This window comes from Schistocerca nitens, chromosome 3 (genome assembly GCF_023898315.1).
Source record: "Schistocerca nitens isolate TAMUIC-IGC-003100 chromosome 3, iqSchNite1.1, whole genome shotgun sequence".
In the NCBI taxonomy this organism is placed as follows: domain Eukaryota; kingdom Metazoa; phylum Arthropoda; class Insecta; order Orthoptera; family Acrididae; genus Schistocerca; species Schistocerca nitens.
Window position 1 is genome coordinate 914,054,770 of NC_064616.1, and position 20,608 is coordinate 914,075,377.

At 37.5% G+C, this 20,608-nt stretch overlaps 1 protein-coding gene across 1 annotated transcript in view; it reads right to left on the minus strand.

Annotated features, from left to right (window-relative positions):
• LOC126249483 (forkhead box protein P1) overlaps positions 1-20,608 on the minus strand; it is a 777,252-nt gene that overhangs the window by 27,735 nt on the left and 728,909 nt on the right. Inside the window, exon 17 of the mRNA XM_049951136.1 lies at positions 15,395-15,495. Within this exon, the coding sequence (XP_049807093.1) occupies positions 15,395-15,495 (101 nt within the window). The remainder of the gene's footprint in view (positions 1-15,394; positions 15,496-20,608) is intronic.

Genomic DNA, 20,608 nt, shown 5'->3' on the forward strand with positions numbered 1-20,608 from the left:
CGGATGGTGCATCTCCACGGGTCGTGGTGCCAGCCTCTCTTCGCAAAGCTGTTCTCAAACTATTGCATGAGGGCCATTGGGGGATATCTCGGACTAAGTCCCTGGCCCGCAGGCACGTTTATTGGCCCGGTATTGATTCGGACATCGCCCACATGGTCGCTGCATGTGATCAGTGTGTTCAACAACTGGCTGCACCTCGTACAATGCCCTCTCCGTGGCCTGATCCGGCGCAGCCGTGGGAACGGGTGCACGCTGACTTTGCCGGCCCCTTGCTCGGCACTTATTGGCTACTGTTGATTGACGCCTTCTCGAAGTTTCCGTTTGTTGTTCGATGTCTGTCGCCCACCACTGCGGTGACGATGCTGGCTTTGTCCAAAATCTTTGCGCTAGAAGGTCTTCCATCCACGATTGTCATGGACAATGGCCCTCAGTTCTCTTCGCAGGCCTTCCGTGATTTTTGTACTGGACAAGGGATTCATCATGTTACAGCACCGCCCTTCCATCCGCAATCGAATGGGGAGGTTGAGCACCTTGTCCGCACTTTCAAAAGCCAAATGAAAAAATTCCTTAGTGATTTTTCCACAGATGACGCTCTGTTGCAATTTCTGAGTTCTTATCGCTTCACGCCTCTGGGTGATCGCAGCCCTGCTGAACTCTTGCATGGCTGCCAACCGCGCACTCTACTGCACCTGCTTCACCCTGTCAGGCCTTGTACTGTGTCCCCTAGTGAAGGAAAATACCCGGTGGGCGCCGACGTGTGGGCACGGGGGTATGGATCTCGCCCTAAATGGATTCCAGGGGTGGTCCAGGCTCTTCGCGGCCGCCGGCTTTGTGAAATACGTACGGACGACGGCATGGTTGTTCGCCATTACGACCAGATGCACCCACAAGTGGTGGCCACACCGGTGCCACTGCCCCTTCTTTCGTCTCCACCAGCCCGAGAAGCCAGTCCTGTCGCTGCTGCCGATCTTCCGGGCGTGTTGCTGCAGCCGACGTCGCTACCGCTTCCGAGTACACCGGAACCGGCCCCAGTCGCGACGCCGCCTTCTCCGGGACCCATCTCGCTGGAGCACACCCCCAGGTCCACGACGCCTATGGATGCTGCTCCGGAGTTTTCACCCATCATCTTGTCCAGGAGGCATGTTCCACGCGCAAGCTTCCGTCCTGGACATTTTCGACCCTACTCTTGTGTTTCTCCGTGGGATCTTCTCGGGGCCTCCCAAGAGGCCATGGATGTCTCCGCACTGTCCGAGTCTCCAAGGAAGTGAGTGTTTTTTTTTTTCAAGGGGGGAAAAGTGTTGTGACAGTGCCACGACATTCAAAAGTGCCGCTACGTTAGTACGCGAACACGGCGATAGAGGCGCTCCGCAGCTCGGCCGAGCGCGGGAGCGCCACCTGGCTATGAACGGCGCCGGCCGCATGTCACGGCATGGCAGTGTAATGACAGATGCGGAGTCAGTAGTATGTAACCCGCTAGTGTTTCTACTTTTGCATATCCACGCAAATTATTAGTGCTTAAAGGTTATAACAGTACGCTAGTGGCATGACACAATCAATGCCTTCTTTGCACAATAGCAATGGAGATACGATCATGTCAGTGCTGCCAAAGCAGATTTACTAGACACAGCCTTCTGAAATGCCTTCACAAAAGACGACAAAGTAAATATCCGAGAATCTGAATCAAGAACAGCTGCCAACATGAATAACATAGAAGAGATATCCTTGGAGTAGTGAAGCAACTTAAATCACTTAATAAAATCAAGTCTTGTGGTCCAGACTGTATATCAGTTAGGTTCCTGTCAGAGTATGCTGATGCAATAGCTCCATACTTAACAATCATATACAATCATACACTCAATGGGAGATCCTTACCAATGACTGGAAAGTTGCACAGGTCACACCAATATTCAAGAAAGGTAGTAGGAGTAATCTGCTAAATTACAGGCCAATATCATTAATGTCGATATGCAGCAGGATTTTGGAACATATATTGTGTCTGAACATTATGAATTATCTTGAAGAAAATGGTCTATTGACACACAGTGAACACAGATTTAAAAAACATCATTCTTGTGAAACACAACTAGCTCTTTACTCACATAGTGATGAGTGCTTTTGACAAGGGATTTCAAATTTATTCTGTATTTCTGGAAGGCTTTTCACATTGTACCACACAAGTGGCTGGTAGTGAAATTGCGTGATTCTGGAATATTGTCTGAGTTATGTGACTGGATTTGTGATTTCCTGTCAGAGAGGTCACAGTTCATAGTAACTGATGGAAAGTCATCAAATAAAACAGAAGTGATTTCTGGTGTTCCCCAAGGTAGTGTTACAGGCCCTTTGCTGTTCCTTATCTATAGAAACAATTTGGGAGACAATTTGAGCAGCCGTCTTAGGGTGTCTGCTGATGACACTGTCATTTATCGACTAGTAAAGTCATCAGAAGATCAAAACAAATTGCAAAACAATTTAGAAAAGATATCTGTATGGTGCGTAAATTGGAAATTGCCCCTAAACAATGAAAAGTGTGAGGTCATCCACATGAGTGCTAAAAGGAATCTGTTAAACTTTGGTTACACGATAAATCAGTCAAATCTAAAGGCTATAAATTCAACTAAATACCTAGGAATTATAATTATGAACAACTGAAATTGGAAGGAACACACAGAAAATGTTGTGGGAAGGCTAACCAAAGACTGTGTTTTATTGGCAGGACACTTGGAAAATGTAACAGATCTACTAATAAGACTGCCTACACTATGTTTTGAGGTGTGGTGCCTTATATTGCTCCTGTTTAGAGCCTGTGTATCAGGAGAATCTCTCATGTGTGCACAGTGACAGATGGTCTGAAGCGGGTTCAGTTGAGTATATAGTTCTAATTCTCATCCACCAGAGTCCAGTAGTGCACAGAGACAGTCAAGAAACAGGTCAAGAGAATGTTTTTGTGAATTGTGCTGTTTATTTCTTGAAGGTTATTTTTTGTTTATTTATGTTTGTACAGTTTAGTACATGCTTTTAGTAGTGTGAATGATGCATGGATGTGGTCTAAAATAAATATGTAGATAATTGTCCTACTGATGAACGCTGTACGAACTAGTGTGATTGCAAACAACAGGGAATTTTGTATCATAATATGTTAAGTAAGTTTATGGTAAAAAGAAAGGTAATTCAAGTGCAAATGAGTGAGTGCAAATGAAAGTAGTTAATAATGCAAAGTAGAAATGAAATATCGGAACGTTAAATATTTAGTTCGGGAAAAAGTACAGTTCAAAAGTGTGTTATTTGTTGATTGGTTAGCCATGAAAAGTGTCAACTAACATGGGACAATAATAATAATAATGTTTTTCTATTGGACTTAAAGAAAATTGACCAATCAGAATGGAGTATTCGTTGTGCAGCTTTTCTCTTGGAGATATAGAATGCTTACTGCAGTCTAAAAGAGTCAGAGCCCAGCCTTTCAATGGTGTGGTCATGTGTAGTATGTATAGTTGTGCTACATGCTTCAATGGTGTTTGTGAAAGTGAAGACATATTTATTCCTGTGTGTTTTTTTAGAAAATACAGATTTTGTAAGTAATTTTGTGTATAAGAAAAGACAGTATTTCTGCATGGCATATTGAGCAGATCAGTGACTAAAAACTTGAGTGCATTAGACACCAATAAACTTAATAATATGGCAAGCACTTTAATTTAAGAACAATCTGTGCTTAGTAGCTGTTCAGATTTCAAGAAATACATTACCATAAACTTGTTAACATGAATGAAAGGGTTTGTGCATGACTGTGTTAAGATTAGCAAGGGCTTGGCTGTGAATGTGTACATTATCAAGGTTCAGAATATACTGAAGTTTTGGCAGTATTTCCACCTTTCATTCAAAATTAAGACCTCTTCCTGATTCTTGGAATAGTTACGTCGTATGCAGCCTGGTGCGAGTTGCAGTATGGTAGGTTTCTGCTCAGCTTTCCTACTGGCAATTTGCTGCAACGAATTCACAGGTAGGTGCAGATAATGGATAAAAGTAACCACACCGCCACAGCTTGTCCATCCTCTTTTAGAATACTGCTGCATGGTGTGGGATCCTTACCAGAGAAGATTGACACAGTACTTTCAAAAAGTTCAAAGAAGGGCAGCACATTTTGTGTTATCGCAAAATAGGGGAGAGAGTGTAACTGAAATTATACAGTGTTTGGAATGGACATAAATAAACAAAGGCATTTTTGTAGCAAAGTTATCTTCTCATGAAATTCCAGTCAACAACTTTCTCCTCCAAAAGTGAAGATATTTTGTTGATGCCGACCTACATAGGTAGAAATGATCACCATGATAAAATAAGTGGAATCAGAGCTCATACTGAAAGATATAGGTATTGTTCTTTCCATGTGATACACGACATAGGGATAATTGAGAATTGTCAAGGTGGTTCAATAAACCCTTTGCTAGGCACTTAAATGTGATTTGCAGAGTATCCATGAGGATGTAGAAATACAGCAAGTTGTGAGTATGTTATGACATATTATATGAAACTGTGTCACTGATGCAGATCTCCAACGATTCAAAATTCGAAAAAATAACTAAATAATTTCATAAAATTAGTACATCAGAAATGACTTTATTTTCATCTCCAAAACAAATATGTAAATGAACCACAAAGATAGATTTTACACAATTCCAGAATGCTTATGAACAACGTTATCAAGAAAAACTTGTGCAAAAACAGTTATTTCACATCGTTGGACTGTACTATGCTTGCACGAATGACATTAAAGATTAACAAACAAAGTTGTGGTGAGGAGTGGTTCACACATATTAATATACCTACAGTAGCTTTTTTTCACTAAGTATATGTTCTTTTTTTAATGACAGTTGTCATAAAATTGTATAGTTTTAAAATAATAGACTTCTTTCAGGAAGGTCATAGAATTATATTACATTACAGATTAGATTGGATTCAGTTTTCGTACAATAGACCCAAAAATGAGATGATTCTTGTGGGTGTGAAATGACGTATGTTACTTCCATTTAGTTTTTTATCTTTAAGATCTCTATTTTTCTTTAATATAGAGAAAAAATTTTTTTCAGTAAGACCAACATGCTTTGTGTCATATTTGTTTTGTGAATGGGAAATGCATGGATATATGTCAGTGAGAAGGGTTGACGATGGATCACATCTTATGTGGTAAATAAATAAATAAATGTATTAAAGAAGTGAGTTTTGAATGAAAACTACCCAATTTATGATTTTATATTTCACTATGTACTTTGCAAAAAGAATTATCTTTTCTTTAAACTTTGTACTTTTTCCTTGTATTCAACACTAATGACCTTACCTTATACAAAAAAGCTGTGAAAACAGTGTGCTTTCTTAGCTTGTAGAACATGGGATTCAGAGGATATGGCAAAAGTCATTTTAATATGCTATTTATGTAAAACTAATGACCTTCTGGAATTGTCAAAAGGCACAGGATGCACTCAAAGAATAAGTGAAAAGTAAGTGTGTGAAATCTCGTGATTAGTTTTTTTTTTTTTTCCTGGCATCATATTCTCTCAAGTAATTTGAGAGGAATATTAGAATGGATAATGAGAGTATTTATAATTCTTCTTCTGCATGACTCCACCTCTTTTTCTGCCTTACTTCATGAAAGCAGAATTTTGGAAATGAATATCGGAAGTCTAAGAATAACTCTGTTTATGTAAAACCTTAAAAGGTTTTTTTATGAGCTAACTTTAAGTTATTGCATTTGGTCTTGAAATAAGATGATTATGTGGCGAAAATAAATATAAGAGTAGTGAGATATTATGTCCCCTGAACAAAGTGACTACAAAGTTAATTGGAGTAGTCAATATCTTTGTGTTTCTGGATGATGGACTAGGATACAAAACACTATACTGTATTCTTGATTGTCTTCAATTGTGCTAATCAGTTTCACAAAGCTGCGGTGACGATGCTGGCTTTGTCCAAAATCTTTGCGCTAGAAGGTCTTCCATCCACGATTGTCATGGACAATGGCCCTCAGTTCTCTTCGCAGGCCTTCCGTGATTTTTGTACTGGACAAGGGATTCATCATGTTACAGCACCGCCCTTCCATCCGCAATCGAATGGGGAGGTTGAGCACCTTGTCCGCACTTTCAAAAGCCAAATGAAAAAATTCCTTAGTGATTTTTCCACAGATGACGCTCTGTTGCAATTTCTGAGTTCTTATCGCTTCACGCCTCTGGGTGATCGCAGCCCTGCTGAACTCTTGCATGGCTGCCAACCGCGCACTCTACTGCACCTGCTTCACCCTGTCAGGCCTTGTACTGTGTCCCCTAGTGAAGGAAAATACCCGGTGGGCGCCGACGTGTGGGCACGGGGGTATGGATCTCGCCCTAAATGGATTCCAGGGGTGGTCCAGGCTCTTCGCGGCCGCCGGCTTTGTGAAATACGTACGGACGACGGCATGGTTGTTCGCCATTACGACCAGATGCACCCACAAGTGGTGGCCACACCGGTGCCACTGCCCCTTCTTTCGTCTCCACCAGCCCGAGAAGCCAGTCCTGTCGCTGCTGCCGATCTTCCGGGCGTGTTGCTGCAGCCGACGTCGCTACCGCTTCCGAGTACACCGGAACCGGCCCCAGTCGCGACGCCGCCTTCTCCGGGACCCATCTCGCTGGAGCACACCCCCAGGTCCACGACGCCTATGGATGCTGCTCCGGAGTTTTCACCCATCATCTTGTCCAGGAGGCATGTTCCACGCGCAAGCTTCCGTCCTGGACATTTTCGACCCTACTCTTGTGTTTCTCCGTGGGATCTTCTCGGGGCCTCCCAAGAGGCCATGGATGTCTCCGCACTGTCCGAGTCTCCAAGGAAGTGAGTGTTTTTTTTTTTCAAGGGGGGAAAAGTGTTGTGACAGTGCCACGACATTCAAAAGTGCCGCTACGTTAGTACGCGAACACGGCGATAGAGGCGCTCCGCAGCTCGGCCGAGCGCGGGAGCGCCACCTGGCTATGAACGGCGCCGGCCGCATGTCACGGCATGGCAGTGTAATGACAGATGCGGAGTCAGTAGTATGTAACCCGCTAGTGTTTCTACTTTTGCATATCCACGCAAATTATTAGTGCTTAAAGGTTATAACAGTACGCTAGTGGCATGACACAATCAATGCCTTCTTTGCACAATAGCAATGGAGATACGATCATGTCAGTGCTGCCAAAGCAGATTTACTAGACACAGCCTTCTGAAATGCCTTCACAAAAGACGACAAAGTAAATATCCGAGAATCTGAATCAAGAACAGCTGCCAACATGAATAACATAGAAGAGATATCCTTGGAGTAGTGAAGCAACTTAAATCACTTAATAAAATCAAGTCTTGTGGTCCAGACTGTATATCAGTTAGGTTCCTGTCAGAGTATGCTGATGCAATAGCTCCATACTTAACAATCATATACAATCATACACTCAATGGGAGATCCTTACCAATGACTGGAAAGTTGCACAGGTCACACCAATATTCAAGAAAGGTAGTAGGAGTAATCTGCTAAATTACAGGCCAATATCATTAATGTCGATATGCAGCAGGATTTTGGAACATATATTGTGTCTGAACATTATGAATTATCTTGAAGAAAATGGTCTATTGACACACAGTGAACACAGATTTAAAAAACATCATTCTTGTGAAACACAACTAGCTCTTTACTCACATAGTGATGAGTGCTTTTGACAAGGGATTTCAAATTTATTCTGTATTTCTGGAAGGCTTTTCACATTGTACCACACAAGTGGCTGGTAGTGAAATTGCGTGATTCTGGAATATTGTCTGAGTTATGTGACTGGATTTGTGATTTCCTGTCAGAGAGGTCACAGTTCATAGTAACTGATGGAAAGTCATCAAATAAAACAGAAGTGATTTCTGGTGTTCCCCAAGGTAGTGTTACAGGCCCTTTGCTGTTCCTTATCTATAGAAACAATTTGGGAGACAATTTGAGCAGCCGTCTTAGGGTGTCTGCTGATGACACTGTCATTTATCGACTAGTAAAGTCATCAGAAGATCAAAACAAATTGCAAAACAATTTAGAAAAGATATCTGTATGGTGCGTAAATTGGAAATTGCCCCTAAACAATGAAAAGTGTGAGGTCATCCACATGAGTGCTAAAAGGAATCTGTTAAACTTTGGTTACACGATAAATCAGTCAAATCTAAAGGCTATAAATTCAACTAAATACCTAGGAATTATAATTATGAACAACTGAAATTGGAAGGAACACACAGAAAATGTTGTGGGAAGGCTAACCAAAGACTGTGTTTTATTGGCAGGACACTTGGAAAATGTAACAGATCTACTAATAAGACTGCCTACACTATGTTTTGAGGTGTGGTGCCTTATATTGCTCCTGTTTAGAGCCTGTGTATCAGGAGAATCTCTCATGTGTGCACAGTGACAGATGGTCTGAAGCGGGTTCAGTTGAGTATATAGTTCTAATTCTCATCCACCAGAGTCCAGTAGTGCACAGAGACAGTCAAGAAACAGGTCAAGAGAATGTTTTTGTGAATTGTGCTGTTTATTTCTTGAAGGTTATTTTTTGTTTATTTATGTTTGTACAGTTTAGTACATGCTTTTAGTAGTGTGAATGATGCATGGATGTGGTCTAAAATAAATATGTAGATAATTGTCCTACTGATGAACGCTGTACGAACTAGTGTGATTGCAAACAACAGGGAATTTTGTATCATAATATGTTAAGTAAGTTTATGGTAAAAAGAAAGGTAATTCAAGTGCAAATGAGTGAGTGCAAATGAAAGTAGTTAATAATGCAAAGTAGAAATGAAATATCGGAACGTTAAATATTTAGTTCGGGAAAAAGTACAGTTCAAAAGTGTGTTATTTGTTGATTGGTTAGCCATGAAAAGTGTCAACTAACATGGGACAATAATAATAATAATGTTTTTCTATTGGACTTAAAGAAAATTGACCAATCAGAATGGAGTATTCGTTGTGCAGCTTTTCTCTTGGAGATATAGAATGCTTACTGCAGTCTAAAAGAGTCAGAGCCCAGCCTTTCAATGGTGTGGTCATGTGTAGTATGTATAGTTGTGCTACATGCTTCAATGGTGTTTGTGAAAGTGAAGACATATTTATTCCTGTGTGTTTTTTTAGAAAATACAGATTTTGTAAGTAATTTTGTGTATAAGAAAAGACAGTATTTCTGCATGGCATATTGAGCAGATCAGTGACTAAAAACTTGAGTGCATTAGACACCAATAAACTTAATAATATGGCAAGCACTTTAATTTAAGAACAATCTGTGCTTAGTAGCTGTTCAGATTTCAAGAAATACATTACCATAAACTTGTTAACATGAATGAAAGGGTTTGTGCATGACTGTGTTAAGATTAGCAAGGGCTTGGCTGTGAATGTGTACATTATCAAGGTTCAGAATATACTGAAGTTTTGGCAGTATTTCCACCTTTCATTCAAAATTAAGACCTCTTCCTGATTCTTGGAATAGTTACGTCGTATGCAGCCTGGTGCGAGTTGCAGTATGGTAGGTTTCTGCTCAGCTTTCCTACTGGCAATTTGCTGCAACGAATTCACAGGTAGGTGCAGATAATGGATAAAAGTAACCACACCGCCACAGCTTGTCCATCCTCTTTTAGAATACTGCTGCATGGTGTGGGATCCTTACCAGAGAAGATTGACACAGTACTTTCAAAAAGTTCAAAGAAGGGCAGCACATTTTGTGTTATCGCAAAATAGGGGAGAGAGTGTAACTGAAATTATACAGTGTTTGGAATGGACATAAATAAACAAAGGCATTTTTGTAGCAAAGTTATCTTCTCATGAAATTCCAGTCAACAACTTTCTCCTCCAAAAGTGAAGATATTTTGTTGATGCCGACCTACATAGGTAGAAATGATCACCATGATAAAATAAGTGGAATCAGAGCTCATACTGAAAGATATAGGTATTGTTCTTTCCATGTGATACACGACATAGGGATAATTGAGAATTGTCAAGGTGGTTCAATAAACCCTTTGCTAGGCACTTAAATGTGATTTGCAGAGTATCCATGAGGATGTAGAAATACAGCAAGTTGTGAGTATGTTATGACATATTATATGAAACTGTGTCACTGATGCAGATCTCCAACGATTCAAAATTCGAAAAAATAACTAAATAATTTCATAAAATTAGTACATCAGAAATGACTTTATTTTCATCTCCAAAACAAATATGTAAATGAACCACAAAGATAGATTTTACACAATTCCAGAATGCTTATGAACAACGTTATCAAGAAAAACTTGTGCAAAAACAGTTATTTCACATCGTTGGACTGTACTATGCTTGCACGAATGACATTAAAGATTAACAAACAAAGTTGTGGTGAGGAGTGGTTCACACATATTAATATACCTACAGTAGCTTTTTTTCACTAAGTATATGTTCTTTTTTTAATGACAGTTGTCATAAAATTGTATAGTTTTAAAATAATAGACTTCTTTCAGGAAGGTCATAGAATTATATTACATTACAGATTAGATTGGATTCAGTTTTCGTACAATAGACCCAAAAATGAGATGATTCTTGTGGGTGTGAAATGACGTATGTTACTTCCATTTAGTTTTTTATCTTTAAGATCTCTATTTTTCTTTAATATAGAGAAAAAATTTTTTTCAGTAAGACCAACATGCTTTGTGTCATATTTGTTTTGTGAATGGGAAATGCATGGATATATGTCAGTGAGAAGGGTTGACGATGGATCACATCTTATGTGGTAAATAAATAAATAAATGTATTAAAGAAGTGAGTTTTGAATGAAAACTACCCAATTTATGATTTTATATTTCACTATGTACTTTGCAAAAAGAATTATCTTTTCTTTAAACTTTGTACTTTTTCCTTGTATTCAACACTAATGACCTTACCTTATACAAAAAAGCTGTGAAAACAGTGTGCTTTCTTAGCTTGTAGAACATGGGATTCAGAGGATATGGCAAAAGTCATTTTAATATGCTATTTATGTAAAACTAATGACCTTCTGGAATTGTCAAAAGGCACAGGATGCACTCAAAGAATAAGTGAAAAGTAAGTGTGTGAAATCTCGTGATTAGTTTTTTTTTTTTTTTCCTGGCATCATATTCTCTCAAGTAATTTGAGAGGAATATTAGAATGGATAATGAGAGTATTTATAATTCTTCTTCTGCATGACTCCACCTCTTTTTCTGCCTTACTTCATGAAAGCAGAATTTTGGAAATGAATATCGGAAGTCTAAGAATAACTCTGTTTATGTAAAACCTTAAAAGGTTTTTTTATGAGCTAACTTTAAGTTATTGCATTTGGTCTTGAAATAAGATGATTATGTGGCGAAAATAAATATAAGAGTAGTGAGATATTATGTCCCCTGAACAAAGTGACTACAAAGTTAATTGGAGTAGTCAATATCTTTGTGTTTCTGGATGATGGACTAGGATACAAAACACTATACTGTATTCTTGATTGTCTTCAATTGTGCTAATCAGTTTCACAAAGCTGTGTAAGACACTATGAATTATTGCAGTGTGTTTATGAATTTTACTCATTTCTCTCATATTTGTGATAACCATTCTCTGTAAATAACTCCTAGCAACATAAAATTTCACTGTCCATGTAATACATGTACCACTCAAATATATCACACCTATCATGAAGTATATGTAAATGTAGTAGATAGAATGTCTTTTGCTATTGGACAGGACATTGTCAAAAAGTTCACAATGGTCATGCAGTTCCTGTAATGTATGTCCATGTTGTTGTTTCTGGTTAAATATTTAGAAAACCATTAACAATGTTGTACAACCGATAAGTATATACAAACTAGATGTAGAAACTTTGTAATGAAAGTATCAAAAAGTAAATGCAATTTCACAATATGTGAAGTCTCTTAAATAAAATGAGCTACTGGCATCAGCACAAGAGACTGAAATTGCAAATAGGATACCTGCAGACGTTATCTGCTAGTCCGCACACCAATTGGTTGTTGCAGAAATTGAGTAGCTGAGCTCAGAACAGTAGATACTTCATTCCTTCTGCTGCACGAATAAGAGAAAGGAAAGAGGAATGGTTGCTTTTACTGCAAACAGATTCAAATTCCAGGCTTTAAGTCATAAGAGATACTGGACAGAGCAACTGCACTGTGCACTATGCAGATTGAACACAAAATGCAGAACTGATCATTAAAACACATAATACACCATCAAGAAATGGCATGAGAATCCCTTTGTTGTCACTTTTTGTATACTGTTCATTTGTGTTGTATCAATTACCCTACACCATTTTACTCTTTGTCAGTCTTCCGTTAAAGGAAATGAGACTTCCATTTGAGTACAAAGTTAAAATATTTCCAGTCTCATTTCAGCATACAGTCACCAGATTTTATTTATTTGCAATACGAATGATATAGTATTCTAAATATTTGCAGGAAAAATTATCATGGGTGACCAGAAACTATGTAAGCTAAGATATACTGTTATGTAGAAAGTTAGTTCTGTTCTGTGCTTTTATACGGTATAGAACAATCTTAAGGTATCCTTACTTTACAAGTACATTCTGGAAAACCAGATAATAGAAGTGAAGCCCTTATGATGAGTGTTGATGAATGGTCGAAAAGTGGAGACAGGTGAACAAAACTATGCCACTTGTAGGTGCTCAAATTGGGTGCAAAGTTAAACATAGTACCACAGACGACTGGCTACCCTTTGCCAATGATATGATATTACACGAGAACAAAGAAGATGGCATTGAAAAATCTTGTTTTAGTTGCAGCAAAAGGTGGCATCACAATAGTGTCCAATAACACCACAGCAGACAACCCACCCTTTGCCAATGATACAATGGTACATGAGAACAAAGAAGATGGCACTGGAAAATTTTTTTGTAGTTGCAGCAAAAGGTGGTCTTAAGATAGTGTACAATAAGACTGAGGTCTGGACTGTAGAAATCAAGATGTTGAATTTCAAGTGGTGGAGAATGTGAAGAGCTTCCTTTACCTGGGGGAAAACATAACACATAAGTTACAGAATGACTAGAGCACAACAGACACATCCTAAACTCTGCAGATACTACAATATGCTACAAAGAAAGAATAACCTGTTCAGGAATACCAAACTGAGACATTATATGTCAACAATCAAACATACCACATTGTATGCAATGGAGAGTATCACATTGGGCAAGAGAGCTTCTATTCATCTGGAGGAGGAGGAGGAAGAACAAAAGATCTTCAGAAACATATAGGCCATAAAAAATGTGAAGTCTGGATGCATAGACCAAGGCAGGAGCTGTATGAGAGTGTTCAACCAATTTCAAGAATGATGTGGAAGAGAAGACTGAGTTTTGTTGGGCACATCATGAGGATGGCTAAGAAGATATGGAACACAACTTGCTTAATAGTGAACATATGGATGAAATAGGTCAGGGGGACTGGGAAACAACTGGAATAAGCAGAATAGACTGATCTATTAGAATGCTGTGGAAGATCATATGTGGATTGACACCAGAATCAAAATGGAGATCATGTAAGCAGATAGAACCAGGAGTGGCAAGAGAATGGAGAGGTATTTGGATGGAAGAAGACATTCTGAACAAGTTATGTGTGATCCTAAAGGGTCAAAATGAACCAAATAAATAAATATGCATCTTCTCAGAGTAAAATATCCAATGAACTTTCCTTAGTTTTTGTTTTACTTTTTATTTTTACACATGCATGCACACATATATAACTATGGTCAATGCTTCTTTCATATCACCTATTATGTAGATCATTTCTCTTTCTAGTCTTAGACCAATATTTATGAATGTTACTGCTGTTTTCAAACTGTGATTGATTGTTAACAGCAAACTTCATAAGGCAATGTATACACAGTGAGGCTGTTGTCAGTATGCCCTACTGTTTAAAGAGTAGTCTACAAGAGGCAATACACACTTGTGCTCAACAATCAAAATTTTCCTCAATGATGAATTGCCCCTGAATAGGGAGCCATGAGACATTATTGACTGAAAATAGAAGAAGTAAGTCATCTTTTTGACATTTTCATCTGGAAAATCTGATATTATCCTTAGTGCAAAAGTTGCAGAAGCTTAAGATGGTTTGCAACATGTGGCCTCCTGTTAACGTTCTTATCAGCACAAACACCCAAACATTTAGAATATTGTGTTTTATTGATTGATTCACCCTCATGCATTATTTCTAATGAGTGTATGACTTTTAATTTGCTCTTAGATCCAATTGTATTTGATGGCTTAGATATTTAAGTGAGTATAGATTGAATGTCCAGCCAAGATAAGTCAATGTTAAGAATAAAACACTTGATAAATTTATGCTTAGCTAATGAAGGAAAAACACTGTATAATGCATTAACAAATAACAATTCAATAAGAATATTAGGAAAACACTTGCAGGGAAAATATGAAATATCTACTCTCTCTCTCTCTCTCTCTCTCTCTCTCTCTCTCTCTCTCTCTCTCCTTCCCCCTCTATCTGTCCAAACAGACCTCGCAAAGCAATATGTTAAACTTCAACCTATTCTCCCTGTTTTTGTAGTCTTTTCAAAGAGAAACGTAGAACATTATTTAATTCAGAGTGTCACTTGCAAATACTAAAACTAAATTATTAACCATGTTACAAAATCTTATACTATCAGACCACACATACCAAGAATTTTGCACAGAGAATAAAACACTCTACAAAATGTTAACAGGTTTTGAGTTGGGTTTAATAAAGTGTAGTTTTGAGGGACACTTCATTGATGAGAATGAATATACCACAAGTATATTCTGTATCCTTGGCAAAATCATTGCTTGTAAAGTCACAGTATTTTATTAAAGAGTCTGAAGTGTACTAAGGGAATCATTCCACTCCTCATCCATCACATTCTTTCCTCCCCTTGTGTGTCTAATGTCTTACCTTCACAGAAGAAAACAGAAAATGCCATACATAGACTATACCATGGAAACAAACCCAACCTCAAGATTGAAGAGCACCACATTTGAAATGCCTAAAAGAATGATACTGGCCTAGCATCTGTTCTTGAGTTAAGTAAATGATCTACCAAATCATTAAATGCCTCTTCAAAAACTGCAATGACTAATAATGGTTTATGCATGTCCAGCTTGTCTATTATACAATTATATAAAGCTCATGAATTGGTTAACAGAGTATTTTTAATTGAAAAATCCGGCTTAAACTATTTTAAAAAATCCTGAAAGGGGAACAAAACATTTTAAGTTCAATGCCATTGCTTTTTTGTATTCTACCACACAGGTGGATATGAGTGTACACCTGCTAGCTCATGGTGAATGCAGAGTGAAATTGTGTGTAAATGGCTTCAAAATACATTTTAACTAATGTAGTTATATATAAAAAAAACAAATACCTGTGTTCTGTTGCTGGTGATGGGACCTTTTCTGGACTAGTTGCTGTTGACGTACTCATTGAGTTGTTGACGAATCCCATATTGCTTTCTCCCAGGGCAGCCTGAAATCAATGAATTATACAAAACTATTAAACTGACAAAAAACTAAAACATTCCACCTATTTTTCACAAGGTATGAACGAATATTTTGTACAATTATCTTATATGTTCTGAATGAGTGATTAATATCATTTTCACTGCGAGCACACAATTTATGTCATAAGTGGTGATCTGACACGCGTGTTTATAGTATAAGGATACTAAGCAAAGGGGTTGTCAGCATACTTGTTAAAATAAATCATGATGAATGTGATTAAAATCTCTAAAAGAGTAATAATTAGTGAAAAACAATCTTCAAGACTACTACACTCATTCACACTTTCGAAATCTCTCCCACACACACCTGAATGTTCACATTAGCAGTAAAAGAATAAAAGATTATAGTCATATGTTTAAAAACATTCAAAAGACTCAGGGATATGTGGCTGGCTGATAAGCCGGTTTCTCCTATCTATATATCTTATAAAAATATATGTAGGTATGTACATACATTTTCACACATCTCAGTGTCTATGACATCATATCTCTTGTACTATATGCTGTACAATGAAATGCTTTTGCAGGTACATTCAGTGTTATAAATGGCCACTGTCTGCATGATGTTCAACATTCCTCCTAAACTAGTGGATTAATTGCAATCAAATTTGGTTCACATGTTAATTGCTATATGGAAAGAAGCACTGTGGTGGTTAAGAATCTTCTCCCTCTCAAAGTAGTTGGTATGGGAAAGGAGTAAATACCCAGACTATATTAATAAAGTATTTGAGAATGAGAGCAGCCTGTGACTTGCAAAAAACTTCACACATAGTTTCAAACCTTTAAAAAAACTTTTTTCAGTGAACTCTCCCCTCCCACCACACCCCACACCCTTTCAAAATGATGAAAGGAAAAAAGTTTCTCTCTTACTATGTTTTCGTTGTTCATGCAGTAAAACTGACATTTTCATGTATTACTTCTCTACTACTACTAAAGCTGTTGGTAACAAATTTCACAGACAGTGCCCACATGTATGACTGAATGTATCTGCAAAATTATATCATAATATGACACATAGTTCAGGAGACAATATCATAAACATGGAGATTTTTTCCTTGTTTATGTGCTTAAAATCATATTTATATGAAATTCTTTAAAGAAGCAGAGGCTTACTGCTTACTTACTATCTGGAAACAAGCACTATGGCACTAAGAACCAGCTATAGCTACTGCCCATAGTGGTGGAAACAAAAAGGGGTGATGTTGAAACATAACTCAGAAACAACTGGAGGAATTCAAACAAATTTGTTAGCAACATGACTTATTATTTGTCTAAATATAGTGTCAAAGTAAGATTTCCCACTACCACAAGGCATGGGGGTGTGGATGAGAAGAGGTGATGTAAAAATGTCAGTAACAACATATTTGTATTTATTATCTCTATTTAATTGACCTGGAATACTTTAAAAGTATGATATGCAATTTGTCACTTGTTTGTGCTGTTCAGTGTATCAACCATGTTGCGAGAATGAGCAATACAGTGATTCAATAATCTCACTGACGGGTTTTGGAACTTAACACAAGCCATATGGCTGAATACCACAGATGAGTTTAACATTCTCTCTGGAGTTGTATTGTGTAAAACAGCAGAGTATTAGATATACATGCATGCAGAATACATCACATACACATATTTTCAATATCTTCACCTATTCCCTTGGATTGATTTCAACCAAACTTGGTACACATGTTACTTAAAAATCTGCAAAGAAATACAGTGGGGGTAAAAACCACCAATCTTCCAATGGGGCAACAGTAGGGCTGATTATGGGGTGATGGACAGAGAAGGGGGGTGGAGGAGGACAGAGAGAGAAAAGATGAGTAGATGGATAGATAGAGAGGGGGGAGAAGATGGGCAGGTAAAGGGGGAAGAGCAGATGGACAGAGGGAGAAGGGAGGAGATTGAGTGGGAGGAACCTGAATCCATACTGCAGTTTGATGAATAATTTCATAGATGCAGTTAACGAATGCTTTTATTGTATTGTGTGCAGATGAATTGTGACTGTTTTTCATATCTATAATGCATGTGGTATATTTTTCAGTTTCATACTGCATCTCATCTCTGATCTTCCATTTTATCAACACATTTTTATTGTCTGCAAACCTGATGTAATTGTGGCACAGGCAGGTTGGTTAAAGGTCTCTTACAAAAAGGAAGATATTTGGAGGAATTTATCAATTGGGCACAAATATTGTTGGGACTGAAGGACACTCAGTGAGTGACATGGACACAGATTTTTGCAGGCTCAATGCATCTCAGTACCAATCCACTGCAATACTACCAGAAAATCTCATGAGTCAACAGTAGTAAATAAGATAGTATCAAAAATCTGTCAACAATATGCATTTATTTCCAACAACTGTTACCCAAAAATTAATTTTCATAATACAAAAGGGCTCAAGAACAATGTTATTGAAACAAAAATCTTAATTAATAGTAATTGTGAATTGCTACATGTAATGAGTGCTACACGAGGTCTTCTGAAATATAATGTGTTGTGTTACTGCAGTACAGACTGGAATTTCGCTTTTTGAAAACAAATTTCCAGTATGGAAGGAGTTACATATTTAAAAAAAAGACAATATCATTGCCTTAGTATTGGACATACACAGTTCTAACAACACTGACAAATAAATGTTTGGCATTGAACTGGTGGTGTTGGTGTTTCAGGTGCTGGCATAGAATTCATGGATTCCAGTGTTTTTGTAACATCCCTTTACAGATGAACCTCAGGCAACATGGTCATTTTCTACAGGAATTTAGCAATAGTGACAGAGAAACTAATAAAAAGTAAATCTTGTAGTATCCAAATCTGTGCCAACTTTAATATAAACTTCCTCTTAGATGATAATGACTACTTAAATTGAAAAAAAAAAATTAATTGATACACTGTTGAACTCATGTTTAAATCTCCAATCACTTTTAGAAATCATAGTATAAGTTGTCTCAATCAAGTAGCTAATAACATTGAATTGGATAAAAATTGCTAAAAATGGATTATTTTCATTGTTATAATAATGTTGAATGCACTCTGTGGTCTGTAAACTGAGGATTTTCTGACCTCAAAGTACTAATTATACAGAGAAATTTGCCTTTGAGCAAGCTTCAACACAAGAAATTCTAACACCAAACAGAAACTTTTGTGAAAGCCATGTGCACACTTTTTGAGCCATACACAAAAAGAGCAAACTGGCAGACTGTGTACCAGCTCCAAACTGTTGATAGTAATTTTGAAGCTTTCTTGAATATTTTCTGCTATAACTTTAACTGCCAGTTCCCTTTGAAAGCAATAAATATATGTATCAGCAGGAAATCCCCCAAATGGATCATCCCAAGTATCATTATATCAGCTAAAAGAAAGAGTGGGATTTTCTCCCTGAGCAAAACAAAATTTGGCAGTAGTGAAGAATATAAGAAGTACTCCATGACCTATAAAAAGATCTTTAGGAACATAGCTAGTCCACCCAAAAAGCTACAAAATGATAATCTGCTCAAATCATCTTACAACACAAGGAAATGCATGTGGAAAATTATTGATACAAACTCTGGTTGAAACAAACAGTTGTCACATAACATTAACCTAAAAGTAAATGAGAGATTATTTTCCAGTTAAAAAAAAAAAAAAGAAAAGGGTGATGAATTCAACTCTAACTTCACAGAAACAGTTGAAAATCTCACAGATCTCAAGAATAATCATCCCTCAAGAGTTCAACCCAAATATTTGCACTGACTCACTGTTCTTTGCATTGACATCTGAAGCAGAGATAGAAAAAATAATACAAACAAAAGTAAAGGAAAAGTAATTCACAGGACCAGATACAATCCCATGCTTCCTCCTCCATAAGTGCAGCAGTTTTATTAGTAAAACATTGTCCTACATTATAAACTTCCCATTCCTGAATGGCACATTTACACATAAACTCAAAACTGCTGAAGTCATAAAAGTACATAAAAAGGAAGTAAAGAGGGTACTAGCAACTACAGCCCAGTTTCAGTACTCTTAATATTCAGTGAAATGTTCGAATACATCAGTGCCATCGGACTAAATACACTCATAAGAAACAGTTAAATTTTGACCCCTAAACAGTCTGGCTTCCAGTGATAGAAAACTACAGCTGATACAAAGCAGGAATTACTAGATTTTACTCTTAGTCTTGTTGAAAAGAATCTACCATAAATATGTATATTTCTTGATCTCACAAAGGCTTTTGACTTGACTGATCACACCATCTTTGGAACAGATTTATTCATGTGGAATGAGGTGAAACAGCCACACTGGTTTAAAAGTTATCTCATAGACCGAGGAAAAAAATATTCAAGTCAATAAGATCAAGACTTGAGGAATTGTCAGTACTGCACTTTTAAGTATACAAACCAAAAAGGACATAGGGTTCCACACAGATCAGTCTTAGGCCTCTTATTGTCCTTATATTACATAAAAGAACTTCCCTTAAACTTATCCACCAACAGACCTTTTCTCTTTGCTGATGACATCACAAGTCTCATACCTAACACAAAAGAACCAGTCTAGACTGTGGTGAATAGAAGTACAGCCCAGCTAAACTCATGGCTTAAATCAAACTGACTGCTTCACAATGAAAATAAAACAGGGGGACTAATCTATTAGATGGCTCAGAATAAAATTCCACTGGTCCTATTATATCACTGGATGGTAACCACAATGAATTTATCGATGAAACCAAATTCATAGGAGCTTCCATCATGACACACTCAAATGCAAAGGCCACATTGAAATAACCAGTACCAAAATGAGTAAATTGTTTTTTTTTTTTGGTCAGATCAATAAAAAGTTTAGCAAATGTCAGTACTCTGATATCAATGTACTATGGTCTTTTTCATTTGATACTCATTTATAAAATTATTTCTTTGGGTAAAAGTGCAGAGTTAGTGATGTTGCTTGAGCTCACAAACAAAAGCAGTCAGAACAATACTGCTCAAATAGCAAAAAGAAATTTTTAAGTGATTGTTTAAGAAACCAAGTACATTAACCCTCCCAGACTGATACATACTAGACCAAATACCAGGTTCTTATAATTAAAGTGCAGCTGCCCCAAGTGG